This window comes from Trachurus trachurus (assembly GCF_905171665.1).
Source record: "Trachurus trachurus genome assembly, chromosome: 10".
Taxonomy (NCBI): Eukaryota; Metazoa; Chordata; class Actinopteri; order Carangiformes; family Carangidae; genus Trachurus; species Trachurus trachurus.
The window spans coordinates 23,471,951-23,481,865 of NC_139894.1; the positions used below are offsets into that span (position 1 = coordinate 23,471,951).

General features: G+C 39.6%; 1 protein-coding gene across 2 annotated transcripts; it reads left to right on the forward strand.

The window, feature by feature from the left end:
- Positions 1-1,155: 1,155 nt before the first annotated feature.
- rmnd5b (required for meiotic nuclear division 5 homolog B) lies at positions 1,156-6,749 on the forward strand. Of its 2 annotated transcripts, none has more exons than XM_083980766.1 (10): positions 1,156-1,224; positions 2,914-3,090; positions 3,265-3,407; positions 3,492-3,629; positions 3,775-3,875; positions 4,384-4,550; positions 4,752-4,917; positions 5,076-5,178; positions 5,265-5,419; positions 5,804-6,749. In XM_083980766.1, the coding sequence occupies exons 2-10, from the start codon at positions 2,952-2,954 to the stop codon at positions 5,865-5,867; spliced, it is 1,176 nt and encodes a 391-aa protein (XP_083836892.1). In that variant the 5' UTR covers positions 1,156-1,224; positions 2,914-2,951; the 3' UTR covers positions 5,868-6,749. The 2 variants fall into 2 exon arrangements, with proteins under 2 accessions (XP_083836892.1, XP_083836891.1); XM_083980765.1 differs by having other exon boundaries at positions 1,171-1,268.
- The last annotated feature ends 3,166 nt before the right edge of the window (positions 6,750-9,915 follow it).

The window sequence follows — 9,915 nt, forward strand, 5'->3', positions numbered from 1 at the left end:
AACATGACCTCTGACAGCAATAATGTTTCAAATGATTGCGGAGGATGACATGCATGCATATGTGATTGCATACTATGTATGTGCTGGCCATGAGACAGTACAAACTTAAGTGTAGAGAAGTGCTGATAAATTTGAACCTCTGTGGTTACGGCAGCACAGCAGACTGGAGGAGGACTCAAAGGGAAAGAATGATGAGCACCTCAGCAATGGGGAGCTTTAGTCTACATCACTGATAGATTAGTCATGCAGCCTGCTCAAGTCCAGAGGCCTCACCCACCTTCACCCTTAGCAATGAAGCTCACAGATAAGCCGTGCATAAAGAATATAGCTACTGCATGAACCTCAAAGTGGACAAATGTATAAACCTTCTGTGGCAAAAAGGATTAGCAGAGAGGCTGATTTTCAGTGTCCACATGTTTAGCAAATGATGCATGGCAGGGCACTTCCTTGTGAAGATAAACAAACACGACTTACCTTTTAAAACTCATTGCAGCTGCTTTTTCTGTTAGGCCTCCATCTGGGAGTTGGAGATGGTCAACAGGAGTCTAGTCTCGTGATGAGTTATTTAAGTGCTAGTATGTATGACAAACAGAAAAATATAAACATAAGATCACATTTCAAATCTATCTTTTTTGAACTGACCTAGTTGCTCTATTAGGATGTGTTTAACTCTTCATGACCAAGCTTTCCACAATACAAGCCATGTTTCCTTATTTACTTTCTGTGGTAGGCCTAATGGATAAAGTTGTGCTTTATACTTTTACCTCCTGGAAATATTAGAAATCTTCTTCTAGATTTCACTGCTGTATGCCTAGGCCTACTCCCTCGCTATTTTGTAGAGTGAGGATTAGGATTTAAGATTTTCAAATAACTGCATTTGCTAAAGTTAAAACTAAAGAATATACAAAAAAAATAGCTATAGCCTACCTACCTTGACCACAACATCGAACTTGTATTATATTTTTTAAATATTAGTTTCCTGTGCTAACCTGTATGGGATGAGTTGTGAATCACCTTATTATTTTTTGAACAATTGAGTTTCGAGGCTATCACAAGTTGTGATAGCCTCGAAACTCCATTGTTCAAAAAATAAAATAAGATACGAGCACTGTTCGCTTCGGATGTCGCAGAGAAAAAGACTTTTATTGTGAAAAGACCAGTTAAGGCAGAATGCGACACAGGAAGTTGCGCATTACGGCTGCTAGTGAAGTGTTGCCATAACAGGCAAGTGGCTAACGCTAATGTTTGCTAACTAATTAGCACGATAGGTGAGTGGTGTTTATTTAAATATATCTTAAATTTCAGTTAAACGGCGATATATGCTCGAAGTGTTGGATAAATACAAAAACAGCAGGTTGTCATTTCTCTCCTGAAATTATTGGGCCTTGTCAGTGAGCAGCAGGCTAACATTACCTAGCTAGCTGGCTAGCTGCTAGCAATGGCGAGCTTTTGTGGCTAGCCAGGGACTGTGACAGCGTTTGTTTATGTTAGCTCTGCGACAGCATTTTTGTCTAAAAATCACCGGATCGAATCAGAATATATGTTTACCAGTCTGAGGAACTTAATTGTATTATTGTTATTGAGTAATGGAAAAACGACACGTAGTATTTCATCATTGAAACACAAATGGAGCTTGCGTTAATGTGGTTAACGTTACCTCTGTTACGGTAGGTGGACATTTTCTGTGTTCAGCTCACAGTCGGGAGTAACAGCAAAGCGGCAACTAACAATGATTTAGATCCCCCCCCTCACTATTGTGTAATGATTTCAGAAATTGGACCAACTGTTCATATTAAATCACTGTAGATTTACATTTGTTACTGTATAATGAAATCAAACTTTTGAAGGGCTCAGCTGCTAGCAGCGACTGACGCTAGTAAACACCAGGCCGCGGAGTACTCAGGGAGCCTGCTGCTCATCATGTTAAAGGCCTGGATAGTAGTTCACAGTGTCAAAGCAGGCCAAACTTTTAATCAGGACGGTGCTAGAGAGGTTTGCGTTTTTTTCTTAGGTCGAAAACAAAAAGATCGCCACCAGCTGTTAAAGGTCTTTGAACACACCATTGTTCTCGGCTCTTGTGACAGCTATGTGACAGTCGTGTAATGTCTCTATCATCTCGGTTTTGTCTAACACTTTGTTACACTTCAATAATGGCGTGGTGTCCCACGTCCCATTGATAGGTCCACAGTTAAAGTTTGTAGATTATTATTTTGTGTTGTAACCCCTGTAGCAGACTACCACCACCTGCAAACTACACAATTCACTGGAAAGAGTAAATGATAACATCAGTAGTGGGAGTCTGACCAAAACATCAGCTGAGCTGGTGTACCAGTATTGACATGTGTGGTGGTTGATTGCTGAGAGGAAATTGCTGTTTAGAGATGTTAAAAATATCTTTGTATCGAATTTTTAAACAATTATTAAGCACTGCCATGTATTTCACCTCAACATTAGCACACATCTTGGAAATAAATTTCACAGTCCTGTCAACAATGAATATTTCACATATTTAAGTAAAACAAAACTATGCTGAAGTAAATAATTATCTACTACCAAAACAATCAGTCATCTGTATAATTTTTTCAAGAAAATTAACCTCAAATCACCCAATACCTATTACCACTGAGGTTTCCTTGCTGGTGTGTCTTATGTGAATATTATAATGAAAGCTTTGACTTGTGTGATAAAACATCTCATGGGAACATGTTATGATTGGCTCTCATTCATTGCGGAAATGGCAGATTAATGCCTAATGATAATAAAACGCAGGCCCCAAAATAATAGACATCATTCACTGGACACACTATTATCTAATTCTCACATATTGAAGAACTTTAGAAGCAACCATCGGTCAAGTTATTACATTAAAAGTACTTTTCTGTTCTGATCTGATTTTTTTACTCTTCAATCCAGGTGTCAGTGTTGTGTGTGTGGGTGTTCCAGTCTCAACCATGGAACAGTGTGCATGTGTGGAGCGGGAGCTGGAGAAAGTGCTCCATCGCTTTGTGATGTATGGCCACCAGTCGGAGGAGAGGCTAGACGAGCTCCTGCGCAGTGTCTGTGAGATTCGAGGACAGCTAGTTGCCTTTGGTAAGAAAACCTGACACACATGAGGTGATGGAACGCTATTACAGTATGTGAACGTTAAGTGATTTAAATCCTTATTTTATAGTAGTTGAAATATTCGTTTCCCATCATGACTCATCAGATACATGTTGTTTTGTAGATGCAGTTGAAACCTTTTTCTTTTTCTCTTCCTTGCAGGAGTACAAGATGCAGACTTATCAGTCTTATCTCAGACTATGGCCCAATGTTGTAAGAATATCAAAGAAACAGTGCAGATGTTGGCTTCCCGACATAAGGACATCCATGGCAGCGTATCAAAAGTCGGCAAAGCCATTGACAGAGTAAGGATAAGCGGCTTCTTTCCTTGACATGTAACATTTCACTCACGCAGACACAAACATTAACTCTGACTTGCTTCTCTACAGAACTTTGATGCAGAAATCAGTGCTGTGGTGGCGGAGACAGTGTGGGACACACCAGAGAGACAGAAATACTTGAGCGAGACCATCGTTGAGCATCTGTACAGACAAGGAATGCTCAGTGTAGCAGAGGATCTGTGCCAGGTAAATGACTGAAACCTTCAACCTAATGTGGTAATGTAAACTTGACAGAGAGATAACCACCCTCTAAAATATAAAAACAAGATCATATCTCATGTAATCTTTGTTTTTGTCAAGATAATTGTGAAATACTCTGTGTGTTTTCTAGGAGTCTGGTGTAGTTATAGATATGAGTATGAAGCAGCCTTTTCTGGAGTTGAACAGGATCCTTGAAGCTCTGAGGATGCAGGACCTCAGGCCTGCACTAGAGTATGTTATCTGTTTACCCTTATTTGTATTAACTTATTTATCAGCATTGTAGAAAATATCTGCCTGACTGTTTCGCACTGGCACGAAGAACAAAAAATACATGTCATCCAAAACAATAGTCAAGAATAGTACATTATCCAATCCAATCCACTTTATTTGTATAGCACATTTAAAAAAAACAACAAAGTTCCCAAAGTGCTGCACAACAGATAAAAACAGTAAAATTAAATAAATAAATACAATTATATAAAAATTCAGTACATTATGTAAAGGTCAGCATAATATAGAAGTGCAATAAAATGAGCAAATGTGGCGTAGACGTTTCCATTTTCAGGCTTAAAAAGTAAAAAGGGATAAAACATGTGTGTCTCTTATTGAGAATGGCCACTGCTGATGGGATAGAGGCTTTTTGTAGCTTTTCTATTTGGCCATTGGGACTTCAAGTCTGCAGCCAACTTGTGTGTTTATGTTTGTTGACACAAACTTATTTATGTCTGTCCCTTCTTAGATGGGCCGTGACGAATCGGCAGCGCCTTCTCGATCTCAACAGCAGTTTAGAGTTTAAACTGCACCGCTTGTACTTCATCAGTCTGCTAAGTGGAGGAATCAGCAACCAAATGGAGGCCCTGCAGTATGCCAGACATTTTCAGCCATTTGCTTCTCAGCACCAGAGAGGTACGCTCTATACAAAGATATAATCTGACGGTCTTAATGCAAACACACAAAGATGGTGAATGAGTTCAGCTTTGAAAGAATTTGTGGATTTGACTCTTTTAAGAAGAGAACATGCAAATGATTCGGGACTTATACAATAACAACCGAGCAAGAATAAATGAATTCTTGAGGTAAATATGTCTTTTTTTTTTGTCCCTTCAGATATCCAGATCCTGATGGGCAGTCTTGTGTATCTGCGCCATGGTATCGATAACTCCCCGTACCGCAGTCTGCTGGAGACAAATCAGTGGGCAGAGATCTGTAACATCTTCACCAGAGATGCCTGTGCTTTACTGGGCCTCTCTGTAGAGTCACCACTAAGTGTTAGGTCAGAAAAGTATATTTACATTAAAAACAAAGTTGATGCTAAAGTTTAAATAGTTAATTGATTTATTTTGGTTCAAGATGAAGGGTAAATTATGATACTGTGTTGTAGTATTTTAACCCGTGTAGTTAAAAAGATGAATACTGTCTGTTTCTCCACAGTTTTGCATCAGGCTGTATGGCCTTACCAGTGCTGATGAACATCAAGCAGGTGATAGAGCAGAGACAGTGCAGCGGGGTCTGGACACACAAAGATGAGTTGCCTGTAAGTCACTATTGAATTTCCATCGGACATCGGTTTTCATTTTATTTTCAGCATTCATGTAACTCACCGACTCCCTGCTCATTTAGATTGAAATCGACCTAGGGAAGAAGTGCTGGTACCACTCTGTGTTCGCCTGCCCCATTCTTCGGCAGCAGACCTCAGAGAGCAACCCCCCCATGAAGCTCATTTGTGGCCATGTCATCTCCAGAGATGCCCTCAACAAGCTGACCAATGCTGGAAAGTAAGTTGGAAATACAGCTGGAGTTATACATCAGTAGTAGAGGTTAAAAACACCTTGTTTTATATTGTTGTGGATCCAAACATTCAACAACTGTATGCTCAATCAGAGTGAAAAACATTAAATCTTGAAATATGGATGTCACAATTTCTCGAAAGAAGACTGGACAAAATACAACATAAAAGTCTAGAAACTTAATGTTAGGTTTCAAGAATCGAACACAGATAGCCAGCACTCGTATAAATGTCTCCTTTTAATCTGGGCAGCAGGGTCCCACAACGTACGCGTTTCAGCCTACTGCTTAATTCAGCGTTGTGAAGAGAGGCCTGCAGTGATGTAAAGTGTAAATAATTGTATCATCCTGTTCCTGATCTCGTCTTTCCACAGGTTGAAATGCCCGTACTGCCCCATGGAGCAGAATCCGTCACATGCCAAGCAGATCTACTTTTGATACCGCACACTGTCCTCATGAGTAAGGATGAAGTTCCCTGGAGCTCTTCGCATTTCCAGGACCATTTGCTCTGGCCCTTTCCTCTGTCCCTGGCCTCTTGGCCTGTTATTGTAAGCATTAAGGTTTTATCCCAGTGCTCCTCTGGACAGCCTTGGCCATCCCGTAAAAGCCCACCTCGGACCCTCCAACTTTGCGTAGTACACAGAGTCCTGCGGAGATGGTCCAGCTACAACTTGTAGTGGAGTGAGGAGTCTGTCAATAAAGAGAACATCTTCACGACGAAGCACCTCTGAAAAAGGATCATTCATTGAAACTCATTTGCAAATACCTGCAGAGTTATAGGCTTATCTTTTTAAAAATGTAATACTTTATAGTGTTTGTTTTCTCAGTTTTATCGACTGCTTGAGTTGGATGACTGCTTCTTTTTTCTTTTCTCCCTTTTTTTGACAGAAGCAGTTAAATGATTATGGATGGGTGAGTGTGGGTAACTGGCATAGATAGGCAGTTTTTGACTTCTGGATGGTAATAAACTTCTATTATACATGAGATGAGAAAATCCACAGTAACCAAACTGTGTGGTAGGTTTATTATTTGCTGGTGAGGGGAGCTGTGGAGGTGTGTCTTGAATTGAACTCTTTGATTGTGACCCATTACTCCTCCATAATGTAATAAAGGCCTCACGTAGCTTGAAAGTCACTGTTGGCTGATGTATCCATTTGATCAGTAGAACAATTAACTAACTCATCAATGGTGGAACAGCTATTTTCGTGACTGACTGCACCAGCAAGATTTTCATCATTATAGAAGCCATTTGTCTTGTTCTATGTATGTATTTAACAAACAACAACAAAAAGGAAACTAAAAATATATACTACTGTGAAATGTGCTTTGTTTCTATTTTTCATTGCAACCGCTAGAAACGGCTCATGTAAAATAGTAAATTAAAACTGAAGAGCAACATGCATAATCATCACTACTGCGTAACATTCAGAACTAACAACTCGACAGTTCAGATCACGGTTGTGCCATCGCCTCACTCTGCCCCGCATTGTGTTCCCTAAGCTTTGCACGCCATGTGATTTGGAGATGTGAAGTGGTGTGACGGTAGCCGTATGGTCTGACTTGCAGTGACTGTAGGCTTGTGATTCAGCTTTACTCGTCGTGAGTGGGAGGGCGTCCTCTGATCATTGTGGCTGTTGTTTAATATATAACTTAGAAAATGCCTCTGCTGCAATATTTTTTGCCTTTTACTTTGAAATCGAGTCAGAATAGAAACATTAAGATCCATACATTTCCTCAGGGCTCATTGTAAAAGTTCATACCACACCATGCAGTTAGTATTACAAAGTTGTACATTTTATATAAGGAGTCTTGAACAAAGATTACACATATTTCATTATTGAGGCTGATAGTTTGGATGTTGCAGGAGTTTGTGTGTATTATCCAACTGGTGATGTGTTGGCATACACTTGTTAAAAGTGTGTCACAAACTCCAAGCCATTTGGGTGTACAATACAATATGTTTAGATGATGAATACCAATAGTGCAAGTTCCCAGTGTCCTCTTTGAAAATGGTGATGTCACCTCACGCTCGAGTGAGGCTAATTTGTTTAGCAAGCACTGCACCAGCATAGCTCACACTGACAATGCAACATTACCCTCAGTTTGAAGTCAAGAGCGTTAAGATTAACTTTTTTTTTATTTTGGTTTCATTTGAAATGGGTTAAAGCACATGGTTTGTGTGCACTTTCACTGAACTCCCTGTTTTTCTTTGGTTGACAATCATTCATTGCTTCTCTTGTGTGTTCCCTCAGACTGCTAGCGCTCTGTACTTCTGTTGTATTAATTTCATTGAATGTTTGCATTTCCTGCTTTTTGTGTGTTATGCAACCTTTATTGTAAATATTTATCCTCTAACATGTTTCATATACTTGCATCTGAAATTAAAATAAAAAAAATTTATACAAGTCAGTTTTAAAGGGTTGAAATGCTCCCTACCATAACTACAGCTACTCACCACTTGGTGGAGCTAGTGCTACATCATTCATAATTTAACTAAATTGCCCTGAAGTCAATTACAGCTCAAGTTGGAGGTTTTAATTTGAATGAGTTACATTTTAATTGATAAATTATTCACTAATAATTAATCATGTCACTTCATCAGATAAACGGCATTCTCGCTGATGGCATTCAGCACTTCAGTCCTCCTCCTACAGTATGATAACATGTATGAGGTAAGAATCTTTTCTCATCCCACTTCAGTAAATCACTCAACCTCTCCTGAGCTGTGCAGTTATAATAAGCCGCGGTTTATATAATGTTTTAAATGCCAAGGTAAGGGCCTTGTGACTCAGCTGCAGCTCATAACTATTCAGATTAACAGACACTAAAAAAATGTTATGGACTTGCATATGGTGTTTTTCAGTCATCGCACAAATTTATATACTCTCACTTATGCATACTGATAAACATGACTCATTTAAGTGATTTAAAAAAAAGTCAAATGTTCAAATCTCAGTCCCTGCCAAGATATCCTTGGCTATCTGTTTGTACATCCGATGGGTTTCCATGGTGGTGCTCATTTTCTTGTGCAAACAGGGATGGATCATTCATCTCAGCTGACCTTCCACCTCTCTATCTGTTCTGCAGGAGATGGTATATAAAGGTTGGCTGGGGAAGAGCAGGCAGAGCCCTAGGGAGGGCCAGAGATAAGGATCCAAGGCTAAACCTTTAAAAGCCACATTAGTCCCAAAAGCCTCTGCCGTTCTGTTGTTCATTCTGTCATAAAGCTCCTGTCCTTGGGTTTTATTGGCACGCTCTGTGGAGATTTTAAGCTCATACAGAGCAGGCAGCCATCAGAGTGCCATCGGTTACACCTCTAACATTTTGACAAGTGATTTCTAGCAGTTAAATTCAGGCTACGGGAGTCAGAAAAGCCTATTATAACGCATTATGCCTGATTTACACGCCGCTAAGGCAAGCACCAACTGAACTGCTGTTACAACCACTTCATAGATATTTATTATGAATCCAAAACAAACATAAACTTATTTATACTGTACAGTTTTGATTCCAGTAAACAGACAGGTCACAGTATGTTCAAAGGTCGATCGAGAGCTGGCTTTTGAATGTTCATATATCAATAAACAACAGAACAGAGCAACTCCATCTACATCATGCATTTGATGTCATTGGCTGGGTATATGCAACAAATCGCACCAATAAGCGGGGCAGTCATATTCATCATCCGCATCGATTGATCACTTTCATTCCCATCCAGAAATATGCAAGTATGCCCATTTAAGACAACAGTGTGCTTGGAATACAATGACAAAAAGGCCAATCAAATGAAAAATTACATTTATGTACAAAATATATTGGTATCACCGACAGGAAACTGAATGAGGAAAAAATAAGTCCAACAGTTTCTTCAGCATGGCAGTTTTCACGATGGCAAAGAACTAGCATTAGTACCTTGGCACCAGTTAGCTTTAATCCTTGACACTTGACCCAGAGATGCAGCTTTCCTCCCAGGGCATAGGTGAACCCTGGACAGCTGCACACACAGGTGCTGAGATGTTACCAGACCATCGTAAATCCCTTTGAATCCTTTGTTTACTGCCAAGGCTATCCAGCAGCCCAAACCAAAAGGCAACTACCAAATGAACACAAAACAGTCACAATCATCATATTAATTTGTTCATTTACAGATTTATAATTAAGATACAAGTCTTATGATGGACAGTCCTGGTGCTTGGCTGTATTTTATACAAAACTGATATACACCTCCTCTGAGCACTGCTGTGTTTCTGTACAAGCTCGTGAGTCCAGTCTTTGCAGGATAAGGGCGTTTCACAATCAACAAGGGTGGATGGGCAAGGAATGGGAGGGTCTACGGAAGCTCATTTTGACCACGAAAAGAAGAAAAATAAAATAAAAGCTTTGCATGATATAAAGAAATACTCATCAAAGACAAAATATATCTTTTTGCTTTCAGTTAATGAGATGATTAGTCTTTTTCACTCAGCTGACATTTGATTTAAGTGTG